At 50.6% G+C, this 26865-nt stretch overlaps 1 protein-coding gene and 1 non-coding gene across 2 annotated transcripts; one reads left to right on the top strand and one right to left on the bottom strand.

Annotated features, from left to right (window-relative positions):
- The first annotated feature begins 1816 nt into the window (after positions 1-1816).
- Positions 1817-26731, top strand: PLD4 (phospholipase D family member 4). Its single transcript, XM_038750782.1, has 10 exons — positions 1817-1906; positions 5463-5641; positions 7517-7700; positions 9191-9311; positions 9871-9998; positions 13638-13838; positions 15228-15367; positions 21989-22154; positions 24791-24887; positions 26460-26731. The coding sequence occupies exons 1-10, from the start codon at positions 1817-1819 to the stop codon at positions 26675-26677; spliced, it is 1524 nt and encodes a 507-aa protein (XP_038606710.1). The 3' UTR covers positions 26678-26731.
- LOC119937765 lies at positions 16659-16796 on the bottom strand. Its single transcript, XR_005454207.1, has one exon. It is a non-coding gene; the product is annotated as a small nucleolar RNA SNORA7 (small nucleolar RNA).
- Positions 26732-26865: the final 134 nt, after the last annotated feature.

The following is a 26865-nucleotide window of genomic DNA, read 5'->3' as shown; positions in this document are numbered from 1 at the left end:
GATTTGAACCGATGACCTCTGACTCCAAAGCCCGGGCTCTTTCCACTGAGCCACGCTGCTTCCCAATATAAATAATAATTGCATTTGTTAAGCACTTACTATGCGCAAAGCACTGTTCTAAGCACTGGGGAGTTTACAAGGTGATCAGGTTGTCCCACGGGGGGCTCCCAGTCTTCATCCCCATTTTACAGATGAGGGAACTGAGGCCCAGGGAAGTGAAGTGACTTGCCCAGAGTCACACAGCTGACAAGTGGCGGAGCCGGGATTTGAACCGATGACATCTAACTCCAAAGCCCGGGCTCTTTCCACTGAGCCACGCTGCTTCCCAATATATACCCACATGCACACTCACTGACACTTTCTCATAGTAACGGAGAAGCAGCATGGCTCACTGGAAAGAGGCCGGGCTTTGGAGTCAGAGGTCATGGGTTCAAATCCCAGCTCCGCCAACTGTCAGCTGTGTGACTTTGGGCAAGTCACTTCTCTGCGCCTCCGTTACCTCATCTGTAAAATGGGGATTAAGACTGTGAGCCCCCCGTGGGACAACCTGATCACCTTGTAACCTCCCCAGCGCTTAGAACAGTGCTTTGCACATAGTAAGCGCTTAATAAATGCTATCATTATTATTATTATTAATAATAATAATGCCACAGGGTCTCTCACATCGATATTCTCACTTTCTCTCTCCCTCCCTCAGACCCCTGTCTCTCTTTCTCTCTCTTTCTCTCACATATACACACACCCACGGAGAACTGGAGGTATGGAGAAGCAATGTAGGAGGCTAGAGGTAAAGGAGGGTTGAAGGGGATGAGGACGGGAGCAGGGGAAAAGGATCAAGACGGTGGGATATTGGCAGCACGGAGCCTCGGACACCCAAGGGAAGACAGGTGCTAGCATTGTTTCTCTTGGGTGTGGTCCCCAGGGTCGCTAATCAACCAGTCAATCCATCAGTGGTATTTATTGAGCACCTATTGGGTGTAGAGCACTGTACTGAGTGCTTGGGAAGCAGCGTGGCTCAGTGGAAAGAGCACGGGCTTTGGAGTCAGAGGTCATTCATTCATTCAATCATATTTATTGAGCGCTTATTGTGTGCAGAGCACTGGACTAAGCGCTTGGGAAGTACAAGTTGGCAGTTCAAATCCCAGCTCCACTGGTTGTCAGCTGTGTGACTTTGGGCAAGTCACTTCACTTCTCTGGGCCTCAGTTCCCTCATCTGTAAAATGGGGATGAAGACTGTGAGCCCCCCGTGGGACAACCTAATCACCTTGTAACAGGGCTTTGCACATAGTAAGCACTTATTAAATGCCATCATTATTATTACCATATAGTAGACAGGATCCTCCGCCTTGAGAAGCGGCATGGCTCAGTGGAAACAGCCCGAGCTTGGGAGTCAGAGGTCATGGGTTCTAATCCCGGCTCCCCCACATGTCTGCTGTGTGACCTTGGGCAAGTCACTTAACTTCTCTGAGCCTCAGTTACCTCATCTGTAAAATGGGGGTGAAGACCGTGAGCCCCACGTGGGACAACCTGATCACCTTGTATCCTCCCCAGCGCTTAGAACAGTGCTTCGCACATAGTAACCGCTAAACAAATGCCATTATTCATTCATTCACCTTCAGGGGGCTGAAAGTTGACAGAAGACAGACACTAAAACAAAGGGCAGGTAGGGGGAAGAAGCAACAGAGAATGAAAACATGAACAAAAGTCTACTGGGTTGGTGTGTGTGTGTGTATACGTGCGTCTGCACGTGTGTGTTTGTGTGTTTCTTAGATTCCAGTGAGAAAGCTGACCCACAAACCTACCCTATGTATTCCAGATGGTAAAACAAATCTTCAAAAAACCGGTAGGGTCGGAAGAGCCCTGCTCCCTGGAGTTGAGAGGAAAACAAGGAAGCCCCACGCGGATGGTAGGTGTGCGGTTCAGACAACGAGGGTGGTTGCACCGGATCAGGACAATAGGCCTCCCGAGGTCGCCAGCAAGGGTGGACAGGCCAGATCAGGACAGGCCCTACTGAGAGCTCACCTCCTCCAGGAGGCCTTCCCAGACTGAGCCCCTTCCTTCCTCTCCCCCTCGTCCCCCTCTCCATCCCCCCGATCTTACCTCCTTCCCTTCCCCACTGCACCTGTATATATGTATATATGTTTGTACAGATTTGTTACTCTATTTATTTATTTATTTATTTTACTTGTACATATCTATTCTATTTATTTTATTTTGTTAGTGTGTTTGGTTTTGTTCTCTGTTAGTATGTTTGGTTTTGTTCTCTGTCTCCCCCTTTTAGACTGTGAGCCCACTGTTGGGTAGGGACTGTCTCTAGATGTTGCCGATTTGTACTTCCCAAGCGCTTAGTACAGTGCTCTGCACACAGTAAGCGCTCAATAAATACGATTGATGATGATGACAGCAGGCCTCCAGGGTCCCAAGCGAGGGTGGATGGACCAGTCCAGGCTAAAAGACCTCCCAGGGTCGCCAACGAGGGTGGACAGGCCAGGCCAGGGTGGGTGGCGTCCCGGGGTCTCCAGTGAGGGCAGATGGGCCAGGCCTGGGCCACAGGCCTCCAGGCTCTGCTTTCTCCCTTTATCTGGGCTCCTTCTTGCTCCCCACATGGGCTGGTTCATTAGTGCCAGTGCCCAACGCTAAAAGGAGAGGAGATGGGGAGTCTCTGGAAGAACGCCTCAACACCCGTGTCCACACTGGCTGTGTCGTCTTCCCTCTGCGAGGGCAGATGGATCAGAGTGGGCAGGGGTGGAACAACTGCTTCTCCAGTCCTATCTGTTTTTTAATGGTATTTGTTAAAGCGCTTACTCTGTGCCCCCTCCTTCCTCTCCCCCGCCCTACCTCCTTCCCCTCCCCACAGCACCTGTATATATATTTGTACAGATTTATTACTCTATTTTACTTGTACATATTTACTTCATCATCATCAATCGTATTTATTGAGCACTTACTATGTGCAGAGCACTGTACTAAGCGCTTGGGAAGCACAAATTGGCAACATATAGAGACAGTCCCTACCCAACAGTGGGCTCACAGTCACAGTCTTATAATAATAATAATGGGATTTGTTAAGCGCTTACTATGTGCAAAGCACTGTTCTAAGCGCTAGGGGGGATACAAGGTGATCAGGTTGTCCCACGTGGGGCTCACAGTCTTCATCCCCATTTTTACAGATGAGGGAACTTAAGCTCACAGAAGTTAAGTGACTTGCCCAAGGTCACACAGCAGACATGTGATGGAACCGGGATTCGAACCCATGACCTCTGACTCCAAAGCCCGGGCTCTTTCCACTGAGCCACGCTGCTTCTCTGTGCTTAGAACAGTGCTTGGCACATAGTAAGCGCTTAACAAATACCAAAATTATTATTATTATTAGGCCAGGCTGTTTCTCACTTCCCTTCTTATACGGCCCCCGTCGACTCGCCCCCTTTCCATGCCCGCACAAGTGGGGAGACGGTGAGGCCTTGTGGGTGGAGACCAGCAGGTCTCTCTGGGGACAATGAGCTACTGGACCCCAAAACCTGTAACAGCATCCCCGCTCTGGGTCACCATCCCCTCTGCCACCGAGCATTCAACTCCAGGACCCTTCCTCCAAGAATCCTCCCCTGATTGACGCCCCACGCCATTCGCTTCATTTTACCCGGGTGGTCCATGGTCTGTTCCTTCCCTTCAACTCCTGACTGCTTCATATATGTACCCATCTATGGTTCTCGGCCTCGATCACGTCCGTGTCCCCACTAGAAAAAGGGAACACTTTCTGGGTCTTCTCTCCAGCCCACCTCCTAGTTGTCTGGGATATTATGGGCTTTCTGGTACTTGTCAACTACCTGAGTTCTCTGGACATCCTCAGCCGGAGAATGGCAGAACACAGTATTGTGTGTCCTGGGGGAGACCCTCAAGACAACTCTAGACTAGAGTTGTGAGCCTTCTAGACTGTGAGCCCACTGTTGGGTAGGGACCGTCTCTATATGTTGCCAACTTGTACTTCCCAAGCGCTTAGTACAGTGCTCTGCACACAGTGAGCGCTCAATAAATACGATTGAATGAATGAACTCAGCAATCAATCGATCCATCATCAACAGAACGATCCTTGGCTCACCAAGAGCAGATTCGCCCTCACTGCCTGCAGATACAGGGACCAGACAAGTAAGGGCAAGACCCAAAACCCCCAGGGAAGCACACACAGGAACTCAACAGAGCAGGACTTGACACTCCAGACCCAAATCTGGCCAGGACCACTTGTCTGCTGTGTGACTTTGGGCAAGTCACTTCACTTCTCTGAGCCTAGGTTACCTCATCTGTTAAATGAAGATGGAGACTGTGAACCCCATGTAGAACAGGGATTATGTCGAACCCGATTTGCTTGTATCCACCCCAACACTTAGGACAGTGCCTGGCACACAGTAAGTGCTTAACAAATACCAGAATTATTATTATTATTATTGTTAATGGATAGAGCACAGGCCCGGGAGTCAGAAGGTCCTGGGTTCTAATCCCGGCTTCACCACATCTGCTGTGTGACTTTGGGCAAGTCACTGACTTCTCTGGGCCTCGGTTACCTCATCTGTAAAATGGAGATGAAGAATGTGAGCCTCGTGTGGGACAAGGACCGTGTCTAATCTGATTAACTTTTATCTACCCAAACACTTAGAACTGTGCTTGGTACCTAATAAGCGCTTAACAAGTACCATCATTATTAGTTCTCAGTGACTGAAGGGGCCGGATTCTGGCCCCATTCCAGAAGAGCAGAGATTCCCGGAAATCTGTCCTTGGATATTTCTAAGAATCAAACCAACACCCACTCGCCCAGTGGTGGAGAGCTGGGCAGGCCAATTAACCTCTTGTGGTCCTTTCCAGTCCTGTCTGCCGACCCTCTGCCGAGAGCATCTGTCTTTTTTTTTATTGTATTCGCTAAGTGCTTACTATGTGCTGGGCTCTGTCCTAGGCGCTGGGGTAGATAAAAGGTTGGACACAGTCCATGTCCCACGTGAGACTGCAAGCCCGCTGTTGGGTAGGGACCATCTCTATATGTTGCCAACTTGTACTTCCCAAGTGCTTAGTACAGTGCTCTGCACACAGTAAGCACTCAATAAATATGATTGAATGAATGAATGAATGAGGCTCACAGTCTTAATCCCCATTTTACAGATGAGGTAACTGAGGCCCAGAGAAGTGACATAATAACTATGGTACTTGTTAAGCGCTTACTATGTGCCAAGCACTATTCTAAGCTCTGGGGGCGGGGGGGATACAAGGTGATCAGGTTGTCCCACGTGGGGCTCACAGTCTTAATCCCTATTTTACAGATGAGGTAACTGAGGCACAGAGAAGTTAAGTGACTTGCCTAAGGTAACACAGCGGACGAATAACAGAGCTGGGATTAGAACCCTGGTCCATCCGCCCCCCGTGCCCATGGTGTCTCTAGTAGGCCACGCTGCTTCTCCCTAATGCCGACTTCCTCCCAGTTGCAGGTCGTGGCTGGTTTTGCGGTCATTTGGGCGGTGGCCATGGCATTGACTATGGCCCTGAGACAAGGCCCCGTCCCCTCTGCACCTAGCCTGGGGCCACCGGGCGGGGACTATAGTCACCAGGGAGAGCCGCCGGATGACGGGGGCGAGTCCTCAGGAAACAACAACTCATGCAGGTAAGTGAGGGCACTGGCCCACCCTGAGTGACGAGCTCGAGCCCTGATCCAAGCTCACCGCCCCCCTCCCCAGTGGGGGCTATTTCTGTCCCCCGGTGGTCCAGTGTATCACCGCTCTGGGCAGAGCGAGGGGCAGAGGTGAGCAGGGACCATAACTAAAGGGGGAAATCAAGAGACGGGCAAGGGCTTTGGCGATGTTTCACTTGAAACAGGGAACGTTAAGAGAGAGGAGCCTTATTACTTGAGGAAGAGCTATCTGTGGTTCTCTAAATCAATCAATCAATCAATTGTATTTATTGAGCGCTTACTGTGTGCAGAGCACTGTAGTAAGCGCTTGGGAAGTACAAGTTGGCAACATATAGAGACAGTCCCTACCCAACAGTGGGCTCACAGTCTAAAGAGGGGCAGAGCGGGAAGAAACTGCAGCAGGGTTGATCCCCCGGGCCTGGAATGCCCTCCCTCTGCCCATCTGCCAAGCTAGCTCTCTTCCTCCCTTCAAGGCCCTACTGAGAGCTCACCTCCTCCAGGAGGCCTTCCCAGACTGAGCCCCTTCCTTCCTCTCCCCCTCGTCCCCCTCTCCATCCCCCCATCTTACCTCCTTCCCTTCCCCACAGCACCTGTATATATGTATATATGTTTGTACATATTTATTACTCTATTTATTTATTTATTTATTTTACTTGTACTTATCTATTCTATTTATTTTATTTTGTCAATATGTTTGGTTTTGTTCTCTGTCTCCCCCTTTTAGACTGTGAGCCCACTGCTGGGTAGGGACTGTCTCTATATGTTGCCAACTTGTACTTCCCAAGCGCTTAGTACAGTGCTCTGCACACAGTAAGCACTCAATAAATACGATTGATGATGATGATGATGATGATGATCTAAGTTAGAGGAAAGGAAGAACTTCCCTAAAGGGTCAGAGGTAATTTCCAAAGTAGGTTACTAGTGAAGGTCGGTGGGTGGAATCTGGTTCCAGCGGGAGATTTGAGGAACATCCCATCTGGCTGTGATCCCTGGTGGAGACAGGAAGATGGACAAAATGACCTTTGAAGGGCTCACGATCTCCAGGGAGAAGGTCATCAGTGGGCTGGCGGGTGGGTTCTCCCTCCTGGCGTCATCTCCGGGCCGAGGAGATTCCCAGCTTTTGTGGTGACTGTCTGAAGGGGACCCGGGCTCTGGCCTGCGGGAGCAAATCAATAAATCAATCAATAGTATTTATTGAGCTCTTACTGAGTGCAGAGCACTGTACTAAGCACTTGGGAGAGTACAATAGGACAGAGTTGGTATTTATTCAATTATGTTTACTGAACGCTTACTGTGTGCAAAGCACTGTACTAAGAGCTTGGGAGAGTACAATAGCACAGAGTTGGTATTTATTCAATTATGTTTATTGAACGCTTACTGTGTGCAAAGCACTGTACTAAGAGCTTGGGAGAGTACGATAGCACAGAGTTGGTATTTATTCAATTATGTTTATTGAACGCTTACTGTGTGCAAAGCACTGTACTAAGAGCTTGGGAGAGTACACTACAACAACAGCCAGACAGGTTCCGGGCTCACAACAAGCTTACAGTCTATAAGTCTAGAAGCAGCATGGCTCAGTGAAAAGAGCACGGGCTTTGGAGGCAGGTCATGGGTTCAAATCCCGGCTCCACCACTTAGCTGTGTGACTTTGGGCAAGTCACTTAACTTCTCTGTGCCTCAGTTACCTCAACTGTAAAATGAGAATTAAGACTGTGAGCCCCCCGTGGGACAACCTGATCACCTTGTAACCCCCCCCCCCAGCGCTTAGAACAGTGTTTTGCACAGAGTAAGTGCTTAATAAATGCCATTATAAAAAAAATAAAATAAAGGACCATCTGGCCATTGCAGTTTTGTCCTGGTGGAGAGCTTCCCGCTCGACATGCCCTACACGCCCAGCAGCCCGATGGGGCAGCCCATCTCCCAGGCCTGGGGACGGCTCCTGGACATGGCTCGAGAGAGTGTCCACGTGGTTTCGTACTACTGGTCCCTTACAGGAGCGGACATCGGGGTCAACGACTCGTCTTCTCAACTGGTAATAACAAACATGCAATTCTTAGCAGTATTATTATTGTTGTTATGTGCTCCCTATGTGCCAAGCGGTATGCTGAGTGCTGGGAATCAGAAGGTCTTGGGTTCTAATCCCGGCTCTGCCATTGACTGCTGTGTGACCTAGGGCAGGTCACTTCACTCCTCTGGGCCTCAGTTACCTCATCTGTAAAATGGGGACTGAGACGGTGAGACCCACGTGGAACGGGGACTGTGTCCAACCTGATTTGCTTGTATCCACCCCAGAGCTTAGTACAGTGCTTGGCACATAATAATAATGATGGCATTTGTTAAGCATTGTCAGCTGTGTGACTTTGGGCAAGTCACTTAACTTCTCTGTGCCTCAGTTACCTCAACTGTAAAATGGGGATTAAGACTGTGAGCCCGCTGAAGGACAACCTGATCACCTTGTAACCTCCCCAGCGCTTAGAACAGTGCTTTGCATATAGTAAGTGCTTAATAAATGCCATTATTATTATTATTATTATTATTATTACTACTATGTGTCAGTCGCTGTACTAAGTGTTGGGATAGATACAAGCGCTTAGTACAGTGCTCTGCACACAGTAAGCGCTCAATAAATACGATTGATGATGATGATGATGATGATACATAATAAGCGGTTAACAAATACCACAATTATTATAATTATTAGGTACCGTCCAGGCAGATCAGGCACCATCCCTGTCCCACGCAGTACTCCAAGTCTGTGGAGGAGGAAACTCAGGTCTCAGAGGCAGGAGTTGGTTGGATATTCGTTCATTCAATCGTATTTATTGCGCGCTTACTGTGTGCAGAGCACTGTACTAAGCACTTGGGAAGTGCAAGTCAGCAACATGTAGAGACGGTTCCTACCCAACAACGGGCTCACAGTCTAGAAAGAGGAGACAGACAACAAAACCAAACATGTGGACAGGTGTCAAGTCGGCAGAACAAATAGAATTAAATAGAATTGGACATGATGGGGAACATGGAGAATGGGAGTGGTAACAGGCTCCAGGCAGGGATGCCAGCTTTCTGGCAGTGAGGAGTCTCCCCTACGGGGTTTAGGAGAGGGTGGGCAGCTGGAAGTGAAGACTGATTGCCAGCTCCACCCATTTGTTGGCCCCACCACCCCACTCTCCCTGCCAGCAGCCCCCACTCCCTGAGACCCCTGGACCTGAAGTCTGACCTGGAGGGTCAAGGGTCAATCTGTCCCCTGAAACTCTTGACTAGCAGCCTTCAAGGGTAGCAGAGAGCCCAAGCAGGGGGTCTTTCCTGAGTGGAGCGGGCACAGGAGGTTGGGGTCACAGTTGAAGAATCGTGTTCTTCCCCCACCCCACCCCCCCAGGCCTAGCCGAAACACTCTTGGACTGATTTGTGAAGGCCTCTGTGGTCAACCCGCCTTGGGGTCACAGGACATGGGACCCCCAGGGACCAGCCGCACCCCTGGCCCCCTCTGAGACTCATCTCTTCTTCCTCCTGTCCGGCCTGCAGGGAGAAGAGATCCTGAAGAAGTTGGAAAGCTTACCGGCCAGGAACGTCTCCCTGCTGGTCGTGGCAAGCATCCCCACCCTGGCATTGGCGTCAGAGGACCTAAGGGTGCTGGAGCGAGCAGGTGATGAGTGGGCCCAGAGCCTGGGCATCGGGAGCTGCCGTGCCAAGCTCCGGAGGCGAAAGCCTGCACCGCCCACAGCTCCTCATGTGCACGTGTCAGGGTGGCAGTGGACAAGCGGAATTGCCATTGCTCTAAGGGGGGTGGGTCAGAGGGGAGCGAAGATGGGGGAAGGGACCAGAGACCAAGGGAGAAAGGGTAGAAGCAGAGAGAGGGGAGAAGGGAGAGGGAGAGGTGCCCCCATCTCCCCCACCTAAATACACATCTCCATCCTAAATACGCGTCTCCAAACCCTAAATGGGAGGCAGGGCAGACTCTGAAACTTCAGGCCGGCCCTGGTGCAGTCGGGGTGCCTGGCCTTCTCTCTCTGGTCTCTCTGTGGTCTGTGGTCACCCTGGTTGTCGCTCTGGTGGTGTCCCCATTTGACTCGCCACAGGAGCGCGCCCGGAGCGAGGGCGGGCAGCGGTCGCTGGTCTGCCCCCACCACGGGGTCGTTACGGCTTCCGCTCAGAGTTGGAATGGAGGCAGCCCCAACCCCTAACCCCTGGCGTGTCTCTTTTAGGGGCTCAGGTAAGGAGAGTCAACCTGGGCCGCTTGACCCAGGGCGTCCTGCACAGCAAGTTCTGGGTGGTGGACATGCAGCATATTTACCTGGGAAGTGCCAACATGGACTGGAGGTCCCTGACACAGGTGAGGGGAGACCCCGTTTGTGCCATCACCTGGCAAAGATGGGGAAACCCAAAAGGCCCCTCTGTGGGGGCCAGTGTGGAGGGGGACATTCAGAAATGCCTACATTTTCTCTCTCTCTCTCTCTCTCTCTCTCTCTCTCTCTCTCTCTCTCTCTCTCTCTCTCTCTCCATCTTCAGACCACGATGCCTGGGTGGGTATTGTCCACCTTGGAACTAATTGCAGCATGGCCCAATGGATAGAGCCCGGGGCTGGGAGTCAGAAGGACCCGAGTTCTGATCTTGGTTCTGCCCCTTGTCTGTTGTGTGACCACGGGCAAGTCATTTTACTTTTCTGTACCTCAGTTACCTCATCTGTAAAATGAGAATTAAGACTGTGAACCCCATGTAGGACATGGACTGTGTCCAACCCGATTATCTTGAATCTACCCCAGCCCTTAGCATAGTGCCTGAAACATACTGAGTGCTTGACAAATAACATTAAAAACAAACAAAGCTAACAACAAACAGAAAACCCCAAATTCCCTGGTGTTTCTTGTGTCTGCTCCTTAAACCGGTGCCTTCAACGCTGGGGGGCTCCTCTGGGATACCCCTGACACCAGAAGGAGTCTATTGGGCCTCAAAAACATCTGGAGAAGCTCCACTAAGATGCAGGCAGCCATGATGGCAGCTTTCTGACCAAATGAGTGGTCTTCATTTGTATCTAGACTGTGAGCTCGCTTCTAGATGTGAGCCCGCTGTTGGGTAGGGACCGTCTCTATGTGTTGCCAACTTGTACTTCCCAAGCACTTAGTACAGTGCTCTGCACACAGTAAGCGCTCAGTAAATGCGATTGAATGAATGAATGAATCAAGGAACAGCCCTGCACTTCCCTGCTTAAAATATATCATTATCATTGTTATTACTATTAAGTGCTTACTATGTACCAAGCACTGTGCTAAGTGCTGGAGTGGATCCACTCTAAGCTGATTGGACACAGTCACTCTTCTACATGGGGCTCACAGTCTAAGAAAGGAGGGAAGACAGGTATTTTATCCCCATTTGTACAGATGGGGAAACTGATGCACAGAGATGCTGAGTAACTTGCCCTGGGTCACACGGCAGACAAGTGGCAGAACTGGGATTAGAACCCAGGTCCTCTGACTTCCACTCCTGTACCCTTTCCACTAGGACATAGCCCAAGCACCTCTTCACTTGGCAGGTTATAGCCTTGGCTCCTCTTGGCAAGCAGCCTATAGCCCTGCCCTTACTGGGCTTGCAGGCCAGGTAGCCTCTCTGCTAGAATTTTGCTGTTGTTCAGGTGATTTCAGAGCGTCACAGCTTCTCTTGAGCCTCAGGTAAACCCTCAGCCTGAGGAGCTCCAAAAGACCCCGGCCCCCAAACCCATAGCGAATGGGACTAAGAAGGGAAACAAAGTCAGCAAAGCGGGTATGATGGCTCTGTCTGTTTAATTTCTGTCCCTTTCTGGTTGTGGGCTGGGATCTGTCTTTCACCTCTGTGCTGGAGCTCTGAACAGAACTCCAGCTGCCTGGATTGAGAAGGTCAGTTTGCGGGGGGTGGTGAGGGGAAGGAGGAAGAGGAGGAGGAGGAGGAAGAAGAGGAGGAGTAGGAGCATTTCTTATCGTTCTGGAAGTTTGGGGGGCTCGTTAATGAGCGAACTGCATTTGGACCAGTGGAAGGCCACTCTTGTGATTCAGCCCCGCCCACCCTCCTCCTCACAGGGGCCTAGGCCCGAGTCCATAGACAGCATTTGGTCTGCTCTGCCACCCAATTGACCGATCAATCAATCAAGTATATTTATTGAGTGCTTACTGTGTGTCGAGCACTCTACTCACCCCTCCTACGGCCCCAAACCAGCATTCCCCCAGGGGCCTGGAGGTGGCTACTGCAAAGTCCACTCAATCAATCCATCAACCAGTCCACTGTATTTAAGGAGCACTTACTGTGTGCTGAGCACTGGGCTATGCCCCCTGGGAGAGAATAAGAGAGTTGGTAGACTGGGGATCCCCGTTCTCCAGGAGTTTACCAGCTAGCTGCATGGGTCTCTTCTTGCTTCTCCATCATTCAGAGGGTCAACCTCAAGCCCTGAGAGGGAGGGAGGGAGCAAATCAAAGCCAGAGAGCTTGGGGATCCCCCTCCCTCAGCCCCCTCCATCCCTGTGCCCCATGTGACGCTCTTACAAACAGACATAGGATGTGTTCATTCTCTCTCTCTATCTCTCTCTCTCCCTCCTGTCTTCAATCAATCAATCAATCAATCGTATTTATTGAGCACTTACTGTGTGCAGAGCACTGTACTAAGCGCTTGGGAAGTACAAGATGGCAATAGAGTAATAAATAATAAGAAACAGAGTAACAGTACAGTGCTCTGCTGTATTTCGTTCATTCAATCGTATTTATTGAGCGGTTACTGTGTGCAGAGCACTGTACTAAGCGCTTGGGAGGTCCAAGTCGGCACCATATAGAGCCAGTCCCTACCTGACAGCGGGCTCACAGTCTAGAAGGCAGAGACAGACAACAAAACAAAACATATTAACAAAATCAAATAATTAGAATAAAGATGTACAAATAAAATAGAGTAATAAATAATAAGAAACAGAGTAACAGTACAGTGCTCTGCCATATTTCATTCATTCAATCATATTTATTGAGCGCTTACTGTGTGCAGAGCACTGTACTAAGCGCTTGGGAGGTCCAAGTCGGCACCATATGGAGCCGGTCCCTACCCGACAGCGGGCTCACAGTCTAGAAGCCTGTGGGCTTCTAGGGGTCATGGGTTCGAATCCTGGCTCCGCCACTTGTCCGCTGTGTGACTTTGGGCAAGTCACTTCACTTCTCTGGGCCTCAGTTCCCTTATCTGTAAAATGGGGATGAAGACTGTGAGCCCATGTGGGACAACCTGATCATCTTGTATTCCCCCCCAGCGCTTAGAACAGTGCTGTGCACATAGTAAGCGCTTAATAAATGCCACTATTATTATTATTATTAGAAGGGGGAGACGGACAACAAAACAAAACATATTAACAAAATCAAATAATTAGAATAAAGATGTACAAATAGAGTAATAAATAATAATAAATAAGAGCAATAGTACAGTGCTCTGCACACAGTGAGTGCTCAATAGATACCGCCGACAGGTAGAAAACGCCAGCCTGCCACTTCAAGGCTTTGCCCACTTTCCCCACCTATGCAGAGCAGCCTCCCCAGTTCTGTCCACCTAATCCCCTCCCTCCCTCCCTTCCCGTAAACCACAGCTCTGTAGACACCGCTTCCAGGCAGCCTTCCTGATCATACAGATGAGTTTATCTGCAAGGCCATCTCCCCTACTGAGCTGGGGGCTCCCTGAGGGCAGAGAGTGTCCCTATTCTTTAGTAACATGCACCCATAGAGTAGAACGCAGGCCATTTTGGAGGAGGAGGGAGTCAGCCAACGTTGGTTACTGATTGAGGGTTGGGCAGTGCCTCGGCTGACCACCATCACTGTGCCGGGGACGGAGTTGGGGGGAAGTGTGTCGTTCATGCAGGTGAAGAGGCAGGGGGCTGGGTGGGAGGGTGGGGGACTTAGGGGGACTAGGGGTGTGTGTGAGGGGAGAGCCCCTCTCCCGGCCTCCTGCCCCATCCGCAGACCGTGGCCCGTCCCCGCAGGTGAAGGAGCTGGGGGCCGTCATCTACAACTGCAGCCGCCTCGCCAGGGATCTCTGGAAAATCTTCCAAACCTACTGGGATCTGGGCACTCCTGGGGCTGTCATCCCGCCCTCCTGGCCGCAGAACTATTCCACCAGCATCAACAGCCACCGGCCCTTGGACGTGGACTTCAATGGGACGGCGGCCGAAGCTTTCCTCGCGGTCAGCAACAGAAACGCCTAGGCTTCTTCATCATCATTAGTGTTTATAAAGCATCTACCGTGGGCAGAGCACTGGACTGGGGGCTTACAATGTGCAGAGCACTGTGCTGAGAGACTATAGCGTGCAGAGCAGTGTAAGGAGAGTCTAGTCTTTGCAGAGCACTGTACTAGATGTCTACTATGTGCAGAGCTCTGTAAATAATAATGATAATGGCATTTATTAAGCGCTTACTATGTGCAAAGCACTGTTCTAAGTGCTGGGGAGGTTACAAGGTGATCAGGTTGTCCCACAGGGGGCTCACAGTCTTCATCCCCATTTGACAGATGAGGCCCAGAGAAGTTAAGTGACTTGTCCAAGGTCACATGGCTGACAAGTGGCGGAGCTGGGATTCGAACGCATAACCTCTGACTCCAAAGCCCGGGCTCTTTCCACTGAGCCACGCTGCTCCTCTGTACTTTGTGCCTACACTTTGCAGGGCACTGTTTTGAGTTCTTACAACGTGCAAAGTACTGAACTGTGGGCCTAAAGTGTGCAGAACATTGTACTGGGTGTCTACAGTGTGCAGAGTGAAGCAGGCCATCGTATTTATTGAACGCTTACTGTGTGCAGCGGACTGTACCAAGTACTAAGGAGAGTACAATACAACAATGAACGGGCACATTCACTGCCCTCAACGAGTACTGAGAGAGTTCAGTGTGCAGAGCGCTGTACTGAAAAACCTTAGTGTGCGGAGCAGCGTAATGAGAGCTTAACGTGAGCAGAGCACTATCTTGGTTGCCTAGTCTGTGCAGAGCACTGTACTATATGGCTACTGTGCGTGGAGCATAGTGTAATGGATAATCTCAGCTGTGTGACCTTGGGCAAGTCTCTTAACTTCTCTGGGCCTCAGTTACCTCATCTGTAAAATGGTGATTGAGTCTGTGAGCCCAACGTGGGACAGGGACTGTGTCCAATCTGATTTGCTTGTATCCACCTCAGCGATTAGTACCAGAGCCTGGCACATAGTAAGTACTTAACAAATACCACACTTATTATTAATAATAATAATAATAATAATAGCATTTATTAAGCTCTTACTATGTGCAAAGCACTGTTTTAAACGCTGGGGAGGTTACAAGGTGATCAGGTTGTCCCACGGGGTGCTCACAGTCTTAATCCCCATTTTACAGATGAGGTAGCTGAGGCCCAGTGAAGTGACTTGCTCAAAGTCAAACAGCTGACAAGTGGCGGAGCTGGGATTTGAACCCATGACCTCCGACTCCAAAGCCCGGGCTCTTTCCACTGAGCCACACTGCTTCTCTATTATTGTTACTGGGTGTTTGGGAGCCTCCAGGTTCAGCTGCACCATCAATCCTGGGGTGCCAACCCGGTGTCTGTGTTCCCTCTCAGGCGTCTCCCCCGGCTCTGTGCCCCCGAGGACGCACCCACGACCTGGCTGCACTGCTGCAGGGCATCATGGAGGCCCAGGAGTTTGTGCACATCTCTGTGATGGAATACTTCCCCACCACCCGCTTCCAGAAACCGCCCAGGTTAGTGCAGGCCCACCCTCGGCTGTATCCGCGCCCACCCAAAGCCCACAACCTGGACCCCCATCCTGTCCCAAGAACCTATCGCCCCTTCCCTCGGGTGGAAGGTGGGAATGCTGCCTCCGAATTCCCAGGCTGGAAGTCAGAGGGGGCTGGCTCAGGGGATGCCAGCCTTTTCTTTTCATTCATTCATTCAGTCAGTCATGCTTATTGAGCACTTACTGTGTGCCGAGCCCTGAACTAAGCACTTGGGAGAGTACAATACAACAAGAAACAGACACATTCCCTGCCCACAACGAGCTTACGGTCTAGAGGCAGGGAGGCAGACATCAATACAAATAAATAAATTACAAATATGTACATAAGTGCTGTGGGGCTGAGAGGGAGGAAGAACAAAGGGAGCAAGTCAGGAGGATGCAGAAGGGAGTGGGAGAAGAGGAAAGGAGAGACAATCTGAGAAGGATAATAATAATAATAATGGCATTTATTTGCAAAGCACTATGTGCAAAGCACTGTTCAAAGCGCTGGAGAGGTTAGCTCTCTTGGAGGAGATGTGCCCTCAATAAAACGTTGAAGCAGGGGTAAAGTAATTGTCGAATGGGAAGGTGTTCCAGGCCAGAGATAAGACGTGGGCTATTGGTAAGACAGGCGATACCGAGGCACACTGAGAAGGTTGGCACTAGATGAGTGAAGTCTGTGAGATGGGTTGTAATAATAATAATAATAATGTCATTTATTAAGTGCTTACTATGTGCAAAGCACTGTTCTAAGCTCTGGGGATGATACAAAGTGATTAGGTTGTCCCACGTGGGGCTCACAGACTTAATCCCCATTTTACAGATGAGGGAACTGAGGCACAGAGAAGTCAAGTAACTTGCCCAAAGTCACACAGCTGACAAGTGGCGGAGCCGGGATTTGAACCCATGACCTCTGACTCCAAAGCCCGTGCTCTTTCCACTGAGCCATGCTGCTTCTCCGCTTCTCTTTCTCTTTTGTAGAAAGAGAGAAGAGAGGTGAGGTGAGAGGCAAGGTGGTGGAGTGCTTTAAAACCATTGTCTTGTCTTATGCCGTCGAGTTGTTTCCGACCCATAGTTACAACACGGACACATCTCTCCCAGAACGGCCCGCTCTCCATCTGCAATCGTTCTGGTAGTGGATCCAGAGAGTTGTCTCGGTAAAAATCCAGAAGTGGTTTACCATTGCTGCCTTCTGTGCAGTAAACTCGAGTCTCCGCCCTCGACTCTCTCCCACGACGCTGCTGCCCAGCATGGGTGACATTTGACTTCTAGATTTGACTTGTAGCAGATTGCCTGCCATTCGCTAGCCACTGGCCAAGCTAGGAATGGAATGGATGGGCCTCTGCTTGACTCTCCCTCCCATAACCGAGGCTGGAGGAATACTGGAAATTCTCCAGGTGCGACCCTGAGGGGGGTTAAAGCCAATAGTGAGGAGTTTTTGTTTGAGGCGGAGGTGGATGGGCAACCACTGGAGTTTTTTGAGGAGTTCCGTTTCACTCTTGAAGTCCAGATGGCTCTGGGCCCCATCTGTGGAAGGGGACGTTTAAGGAAGCCCCTCCTCAGTCTCCCTCAGTCCCCCATCTTTTTTTTTATGGCATTTGTTAAGCAGTTACTGTGCGCCAGGCACTGTGCTAAGTACTGGATTAGATTCAAGATATCCAGGTTGGACACAGTCCATATCCCACATGGGGATCACCATCTTAATCCCCATTTTACAGATGAGGTAACTGAGGTACAGAAAAGTTAAGTGACATTCTCAGGTTCACACAACAGATATGTGAAGCAGCGTGGCTCAGTGGAAAGAGCCCGGGCTTCGGAGTCAGAGGTCACGGGTTCAAATCCCGGCTCCGCCAATTGTCAGCTGTGTGACTTCGGGCAAGTCACTTAATTTCTCTGTGCCTCAGTTACCTCAATTGTAAAATGAGGATGAAGGCTTGCGAGCCCCATGTAGGGCAACCTGATCACCTTGTATCCCCCCAGTGCTTAGAACAGTGCTTTGCACATAGTAAGCGCTTAACAAATACCATCATCATTATTATTATCATTATTATGTGGCAGAGAAGGGATTGGAACCCAGGTCATCCGACTCTAAGGCCTGTGCTGTAATCAATATGCCGTGCTGCTTGAACCCTGAGACTGGGGTTTCTTGGAAGCCAGCCCTGCTTGAGTCTCCCTGCTCCGAGAAGTAGGGGAGGGCGGCTGGGTGGTTCTGCTGCCCTAGGCCTGCCAGACCATCCGGCTTCTCTTTCTCTCCAGATATCCCAGTCCCGAAGCCTCGCCGTGGGGCCTTTACCCTGATCTAGACTGGCCAGCCCTAGGGTCAGCATGGGCCATGCTATCGGACCGCGCGTGGTCATCATCAATCGTATTTATTGAGCGCTTACTATGTGCAGAGCACTGTACTAAGCGCTTGGGAAGTACAAATTGGGAAGTACAAATTGGTGGCTGCAGGTTCTCCCATCTGTCCCCCCCAAGCAGGGAGCCCCTTGCAGGGCAGATTTAGAAAGCTGCAGCCTGGGTTCTCCACTCTGGGGCTCCCGAGGACACTGCAAACACTAGCCTTTCTAGGCCCACAAATCAATCAATCAATCAATCATATTTATTGAGCGCTTACTGCGTGCAGAGCACTGTACTAAGCGCTGGGGAGGATACAGGGTGATCAGGTTGTCCCACGTGGGGCTCACAGTCTTAAACCCCATTTTACAGATGAGGTCACTGAGGCCCAGAGAAGTTAAGTGACTTGCCCAAGATCATATAGCAGACATGTGGCGGAGTCGGGATTCGAACCCATGACCTCTGACTCCAAAGCCCGTGCTCTTTCCACTGAGCCACGCTGCTTCTCTATAGAGATAGTCCCTACCCAACAGTGGGCTCGCAGTCTAAAAGTACAAATACTACAAATACTACCAATGGGACAAGGCTTCACCCTTGCTGGCAGGTGTCAGAGAAGCAGCATGGTGTGGTGGATAGAGCCCAGGCCTGGGAATCAGAAGGTCGCGGGTTCTAATCCCACCTCTGCCACTCGTCTGCTGTGTGACCTTGGGCAAATCACTTCACTTCTCGGTTACCTCATCTGTGAAATGGGGATTGAGGCCCTGAGCCCCATGTGGGACCGGGAGAGTGTTCAACCTGATAAACTTGTATCTACCCCTCCGCTTAGCACAGTGCCTGGCACATAGTAAGCACTTAACAAGTACCACAATTATTATTATTATTATTACTTCACTTCTCTGTACCTCACTTACCTCATCTGTGAAATGGGGATTGAGATCGTGAGCCCCATGTGGGACAGGGACAGTGTCCAACCTGATAAACTTTTATCTACCCCTCCATTTAGCACAGTGCCTGGCACATATTAAGCACTTAACAAGTACCACAATTGTTGTTATTATTATTATTACTTCACTTCTCTGTGCCACACTTACCTCATCTGTGAAATGGGGATTGAGACTGTGAGCCCCATGTGGGACAGGGACAGTAGGGGAAGCAGCGTGGCTCAGCGGAAAGAGCATGGGCTTTGGAGTCAGAGGTCAGGGGTTCAAATCCCGGCTCTGCCAATTGTCAGCTGTGTGACTTTGGGCAAGTCACTTCACTTCTCTGGGCCTCAGTGACCTCATCTGTAAAATGGGGATTAAGACTGTGAGCCCCCCGTGGGACAACTTGATCACCTTGTAACCTCCCCAATGCATAGAACAGTGCTTTGCACATAGTAAGTTCTTAATAAATGCCATCATTATTATTATAGTATGCACTTAATAAATGCCATTATTATCATTATTATTATAAACTTGTATCTACCCCTCCGCTTAGCACAGTGCCTGGCACATAGTAGGCACTTAACAAGTACCACAATTATTATTATTATTATTACTTCACTTCTCTGTGCCTCACTTACCTCATCCGTGAAATGGAGATTGAGACTGTGAACCCCATGTGGGACAGGGACAGGGTCCAACCTGTTAAACTTGTATCTACCCCTCCGCTTAGTACAGTGCCTGGCACATACGAAGCACTTAAGTACCACAATTATTATTATTATTACTACTTCACCTCTCTGTGCCTCATTTACCTCATCCGTGAAATGGAGATTGAGACTGTGAGCCTCATGTGGGGCAGGGACTGTGTCCAACTTGATAAAGTTGCATCTACCCCTGTGCTTCGTACAGTGCCTGGCACATAGTAAGCGCTTTACAAATATCGCAATTGTTACTAATTATTGTGGCACATCAGGCCTGGCCTGGAGGGACTTCGCAGTGACTGACCAACTGGGATGGCCTTGCCTGAGGGCAGCCCCACCGATCAGGAAGGGGAAGGGTTTCCACAGTGGCTGAGCAAAGGTTGGCTTTCAGGCCGATGGGGATGTTTCCAGACTGGCCCTGCTGTGTCCAAAGCCTGAGCCCTTTGGGGAGGCAGAATCCAGGAGCTGCTTAACCGGGAGACCGAAGGGAATTGCAGGAAAGAAATAAAAACTCCAGGCCACCAGGCTGCGGGTGGTATCTGGAGAGTTTCAATTAGATATTCTGGTTCACAAGAGAAAACGCTTCAGACACATGGGAAGCCTCACAAGAGAGTTCTCGTGCCAACTTGTTGGAAATCAAAATGCAAGCGGGAGGAAGCCGTGCAGCCCCAAATATCAGAGAGTTTCAGAGAGGTTTGGATGGTCCATGCTGGGTCACTGGAGGGAGAATCAGGGATGGAGTGGGGAGAGTTAGGGGTGTTGTATGGTTCATGCTGGGTCACCAGAGTCAATCAGTCAATCGTATTTATCAAGCACTTACTGTGTGCAGAACACTGTACTAAGAGCTTGGGGAAATATGATTTAACAATATGACAGACACGTTCCCTACCCACAACGAGCTTACAGTCATCATCATCAATCGTATTTGTTGAGCGCTTACTGTGTGCAGAGCACTGTACTAAGCGCTTGGGAAGTACAAGTTGGCAACAAATAGAGACAGTCCCTACCCAACAGTGGGCTCACAGTCTAAAAGGGGGAGACAGAGAACAAAACCAAACATACTAACAACAAAATAAAATAAATAGAATAGATAAGTACAAGTAAAATAAATAAATAAATAGAGTAATAAATATGTACAAGCATATATACATATATACAGGTGCTGTGGGGAAGGGAAAGAGGTAAGGTGGGGGGATGGAGAGGGGGACGAGGGGGAGAGGAAGGAAGGGGCTCAGTCTGGGAAGGCCTCCTGGAGGACGTGAGCTCTCAGCAGGGCCTCGAAGGGAGGAAGAGAGCTAGCTTGGCGGATGGGCAGAGGGAGGGCATTCCGGGCCCGGGGGATGACGTGGGCTGGGGGTCGACGGCGGGACAGGCGAGAACGAGGTACGGTGAGGAGATTAGTGGCAGAGGAGCGGAGGGTGCGGGCTGGGCTGGAGAAGGAGAGAAGGGAGGTGAGGTAGGAGGGGGCGAGGGGATGGATGGACAGCCTTGAAGCCCAGGGTGAGGAGTTTCTGCCTGATGCGCAGATTGATTGGTAGCCACTGGAGATTTTTGAGGAGGGGAGTAATATGCCCAGAGCGTTTCTGGACAAAGGTAATCCGGGCAGCAGCATGAAGTATGGATTGAAGTGGGGAGAGACACGAGGATGGGAGATCAGAGAGAAGGCTGATGCAGTAGTCCAGACGGGATAGGATGAGAGCTTGAATGAGCAGGGTAGCGGTATGGATGGAGAGGAAAGGGCGGATCTTGGCAATGTTGCGGAGCTGAAACTGGCAGGTTTTGGTGACGGCTTGGATGTGAGACAGACATTAATATAAATAATTAAATTAAGGATATGTACACAAGTGCAGTGGGGCTGGTTGAGGGGAGGAATAAAGGAAGCAAGTCAGGGAGATGAAGAAGGGAGTGGAAGAAAAGGAAAAGAGGGCTTAGGGAGGGCCTCTTGGAGGAGATGAGCCTTCAATAAGGCTTTGAAGTGGCAGGGGGGGTGAGAGTCACTGGAGGGAGAATCATGGATGGAGAGAGAAGACTTAGGGATAGTAGATTGTCCATCCCTAACCATGAGGGTGGGTATCCAGGAGGGCATCTGGCAAATGGTTCCTTCAAGACCATGGCCAACTTGTATTTCCCAAGCACTTAGTACAGTGCTCTGCACACAGTAAGTGCTCAATAAATACGATTGAATGAATAAATGGCATGATACCATGGTCAGAGATCTGGCTGGACTGAGAAGATGATCTAGAGAGGCATCTCTCAGTCGTTCATTCTTTCAATCGTATTTACTGAACACTTACTGTGTGCAGAGCACTGTACTGAGCGCTTGGGAAAGTACAATACAACAATAAACAATGAAATGCCCTGCCCACAACAAGCTTACAGTCTAGAGGGGGGGAGACAGATATGAATCTAATTACAGATATGATAAAATTACAGATGTTCCCCTCTCTCCAAAGCCCTACTCTTCCCCTCTCCTCCCTGGTTTCTAGTCCTACCCTGCTCTCTGGCTCTGAATGCAAATGAAGATTGGCTCATACCCTGTTCCTCCTCACCCCATCCCCGGGACCCCCACTTTGGGTCCTGTGGAAGGGCATCAGCTGGGCTATGGTGGTCCTTGCCTGGGTGGAATTCTTCTTTTGCCTCCTCCTGCAGGTACTGGCCCGTCATCGACAACGCCTTGAGGGCTGCCGCCTTCAACCGCAATGTTCCCATCCGGCTCTTGGTCAGCTGCGGGGTCGACACTGACCCCTCCATGTTGGCTTACCTCCGCTCTCTCCGAGCCCTCCACCACCCGGAAGCCAACATCACCGTGGAGGTGGTAAGGAGAAGCTCCCCTCACGTCCGGGTTAACCGGCTCCCCTCCGACCCCCACTCTCTCGGCACTCACTGTCATCCATGGGCTGAGCAGGGAATGTGTCCGTTTATTGTTATATTGAACCCTCCCAGGTGCTTAGTACAGTGCTCTGCACCCAGGAAGCAATCAATAAATACAATTGACTGACTGGGCCCTGTGGGCCAGTGCTCCTCGCCACAGGGACTGAGGGAGGAGGAGAAGACCCCAGGGCTCCCCTGGGCCCAGCCCCCAAATAATAACAATAACCTTTGCATTAGCTAAGTGCTAACTATATTCGTTCATTCATTCAGTCGTATTTATTGAGCACTTACTGTGTGCAGAGCACTGTGCTAAGCGCCACTGTACTAAACTCTGGGGTAGGCCCAAGATAATCCGGCTGGATGCAGTCCCTGTTTCAAACGGGGCTCACAGTCTAAGTAGGAAGGAAAACAGTCATTGAATCCCCGTTTTACAGAGGAGGGTTCTAAGGGGGCAGAGAAGTGGGTTGCTCTGGGACATACGGTGGGAACGCCCTCCCTCCTCAACTCTCCCCATCCTTCAAAGTCTTATCGAAGGCACAACTCCTCTAGGAGACCCTCCCTGACTAAGCTCCCCTTTCCCTCTTCTCCCACTCCCTCCTGCATTGCCCTGACTTGCTCCCTTTTTTCTTCCCCCATCCCAGCCCCACAGCACTTATGGACATATCTGTGATTTATTTATTTATATTAATGTCTGTCTCCCCACCTCTAGACTGTAAGTACAATGCGGGCAGGTAATGTGTCCGTTATATTGTGATACTGTACTCTCCCAATCGCTTAGTACAGTGCTCTGCACACAGTAAGTGCTCAATAAATACGATTGAAAATTTTGAAAAATGAAAGCGGTTAGAGCCAGAATTAGAACCTAGGTCCTCTGACTCCCCAGCTTGTGCTGTTTCCACTAGGCTGCACCTTTTAATAATAATAATAATGGCATTTGTTAAGCGCTTACTATATGCAAAGCACTGTTCTAAGCGCTGAAACCACTCTGAGGTCCTCTTCCAGATAAGTGAGGGGTTTGACATGAGTCACTGGAAGGGACAGCAGGCAGGCAAAGAATCACAGATGGGAATGATGGGGTTGGTAATATTCATAATTGTGGGTTATTTTGGAAATGTGCTTACTGTGTGTCAATCACTGTGGCAGGTGCTGGGGCACCATGACACCACAGAGTCAGTCAGTCAGTCATATTTACTGAGCGCTTAACGAACTTCCAGTCTAGAGGAGAATAATAATAATAATAATTTTGGTATTTGTTAAACGCTTACTACATGCAAAGCACTGTTATAAGTGCTGGGGGGGGGGAGGGGATACAAGGTGATCAGGTTTGTCCCACGTGGGGTTCACAGTCTTCATCCCCATATTAGAGATGAGGGAACTGAGGCACAGAGAAGTGAAGTGACTTGCCCAAAGTCACACAGCTGATCACTCGGACTCCCAAGCCCGTGCTCTTTCCACTGAGCCACGCTGCTTCTCAAAGAAGACAAACATTAATATAAGTAAATAAATTACAGATGAGTACCCAAGTATTGTGGGGCTCGGACGGGACATGAATAAAGGGAGTAAGTCAGGGTGACGCAGAGGGAGTGGGAGAAGAGGAAAGGAGGGCTTAGTCAGGGAAGACCCCCTTGAAGGAAATGTGCCTTCAATAAGACTTCGAAGGAGGAATTGTCTGTCGGATATGAGGGGGGAGGGCATTCCAGGCCAGAGGCAGGATGCCAGCGGGCCACAGCTCTGCTCAAGCCATAGGGAGGCTTAGCAGCAGCAGTCAGAGTTGAAAGGAGTGAACATAATGAACTCCCATTTATTTCCCCTCTTCTGAGACATTGGTGGAAAATGGGGTCATGCCATTTCTCTTTCAGAGGTTTGTGGGGAATCTTATAATTCCACAGCCCAGCCAGGGAGGGGTTAATCCTGACTGGCCTCTGAGGGCGCTGAAGGAGTTTTTAAGTGCTGCTTCAAAGCCCAAATCAGTTCTTCCCTTCTTACAGCTGGGAAAGGGCCAGATGCTTCAGGCCACAAGGAACCACAATTAGGTTACAAATGAGGATTTAGTTTGGGCATCCAGAAGGGCAAACAGCACCCAGATCCTGGGGTCCCATCTGGAGACAGAGCTCTAGATTGGCTGGACCGTGGGCACAACCTAAGCTTTCCTACTCTCCCAAGCACTTAGTACAGTGCTCTGCCCACAGTAAGCGCTCAGTAAATATCGCTGACTGACTGACTGACTGACTGAGAATGCTCCAGGGCCTCCGCCCAAGGCTCCGGGCCTAACGATGAACCAATTTGATGTAGCTGGTTCTATATTTAGCCTCGAACGCTGCTGGCGTTGAAATGCCTCTAAATTCCTTGGGAACTGACTGGCCTTGTTAGCACTGCAGACTCCCAAACTGGTGGGATTTATCCAGAGACGACACCCAGTCCAGCAACGGCAGCTGGCCAGGAAGTGTGAAGGCAGACTGTCTGGTTTGCGTAAACTGTCCACCGAAAGGCTGAGAGATTTTCAAAGGTCATTAATAATCCGGGCTCCGTGCCTGGCTGCCAAACATGGTGACACCTTCTTCTTCTTCTATTTCCAACAAGAAAATCTTCATCGTTCCCATCAAGAATCACTCAAACATCCCTTTTGGCCGACTGAACCACAACAAATATATGGTCACGGAGAAGGTGGTCTATATTGGTGAGGGGCTGGTTTGCTCTGTGTGTGTGTGTGTTAGTGTTGGGGGGGAGGTGGGTGGGTGTGTATGTAGTTCAGACTTCAATCATTCTTCTCCTGGGGGACCTCTTGCCGGGGCGGGGGGCCTGAGCTGGCACCTGGGCTGTCTCCCCCCTCTGATGGGCCTGGAGGGGCTTGAGGCTTTCTGTCTTCCCAGGCAGTTGCATGCCAACTGGCCATCCCTTCCCTTCCTGTCATAGGAACCTCCAACTGGTCAGAAGATTATTTCAGCAACACGGCTGGGGTGGGCCTCATCCTCAGGCCAAAGGGGCAGGGGAGGGAGGCAGGAAGAGGTCACTTGGAGTGGATGGCTCTAGCCCCAGAATGCCTGGGTCGGTCCCAAGTATTTGGATGTTTCAGGCCCCAAAGGATTCTGGAATCCTCCTGAGAACTTCAGATAGTTGGGGGCGGGAGTTCTCCGATGGCGGAGGGACAACGACAGCGTGAGGATGCTGGTCCTCGCCTGCGGCTGAGCCAGCAGACACTGTTGATGTTTGACTTTCCTACCGTTGGAAGGTGGGAGAGGCCCCGGCGGTGACCTCTTCTCCCCTGCTCCTTACAGAACCAACCAACTAGAAATTTTCCCACACCCACCTTGAAAACCCCCATCAGCTCCACGTGTCCCTCCCCCTTGTTGATATTTGACCTCCCTCTATCCTCCCTCAGCACTATGTCTACCACCTGAAGAGCCATGTCCAACGCAGGGCCCTGGGCCCTCTGTAGCCTTTTTTTATGGTATTAAGAGCTTACTATGCGCCAGGCACTGTACTGAATGCTGGGGAAGATACAAGCTAATCAGGTTAGACAGTCTCTGTCCCACATGGGACCTCACAGTCTTAATCCCCATTTTCCAGTTGAGGCAACTGAGGCACAGTGAAGTGCCCATGGTTACCCAGCTAAGTGGTAGAGCCGGGTTTAGAATCCAGGTCATTCCGACTCCCAAACTCCATCCACTAGGCCACACTGCTTCTCAGAAGCAGCTAATTGGGCTAGTTTGACTGGGCCCAGGCCTGAACTGTCATCAGGGTCTGGAGGTGTTGAGCTACAGGCTGAGCGAAAGCAATGACTTTGGGGTCATCAATCATTCTGGGGTTAAAGGCCTCTCTTGGGTCCCTTCATGTCTGCATTCCGGGGCCAGACGATGAAAGCTTTCAGGCTTGATTATCCAGACACTTCCAGTCTCTAAGTCCCATGTTCAACTTAAATACCCCAGACTATTGAGGCCTCGGGGAACTTTCGAGCTCCAATTATCTGGTGCTGCTTGTAATTGTGGAGCCTGCAGAAGGGTCATTGCCACCTTGCCGGAGTCACTGGCCCTCTTGCCAGGGGGTCATCATCACTGTAGTCTGGGCAATTAGGAAGGCTTGGCTTCAGTCGGGGCTTCTTCTCCGGTGTTGGGTGGGGACCTCTTGCCCGGAGATCCTGAGCTGGCATCCAGGCTGGCTCTACCCTCTCATGGGGCTGAAGGGGCTTGCGGCTTTCTGCCTTCCCAGGGAGTTGCATGCCAACTGGCCATCCATTCCCTTCTTGTCATAGGAACCTCCAACTGGTCAGAAGAGTATTTCAGCAACACAGCCGGGGTGGGCCTCATCCTCAGGCCGAAGGCCTCGGACCCCCAGAGACGGCGTTGGGCCGCTCGGGAACTCGTGCAGCGCGTGTTTGACCGCGACTGGAGTTCCGACTATGCCGTCAGCCTGGAAGACCTGCCCGGCCACCCTGACTGTGCCTGGACAGAGCAGCCCGGAGGCCACTGAGGGCAGGGGCGCCTTCCAAAGCCCCCTCACCTCCTCCCACAAGTCTTTGTGGGCACATGCACACACACACACACACACACACACACACACACACACACACACACACACACACACACACACACACCACACACACCCCCTCCCTCCTCTTCCAGGTCTGCTCTGTCTCTCTCCCTTTCTCTCTGCCTCTC

The sequence above is a fragment of the Tachyglossus aculeatus genome, chromosome 1 (genome assembly GCF_015852505.1).
Source record: "Tachyglossus aculeatus isolate mTacAcu1 chromosome 1, mTacAcu1.pri, whole genome shotgun sequence".
NCBI classification, from domain to species: domain Eukaryota; kingdom Metazoa; phylum Chordata; class Mammalia; order Monotremata; family Tachyglossidae; genus Tachyglossus; species Tachyglossus aculeatus.
Note: the sequence above shows the minus strand (reverse complement) of the source record. Positions and strands in the feature narration are given on the sequence as shown.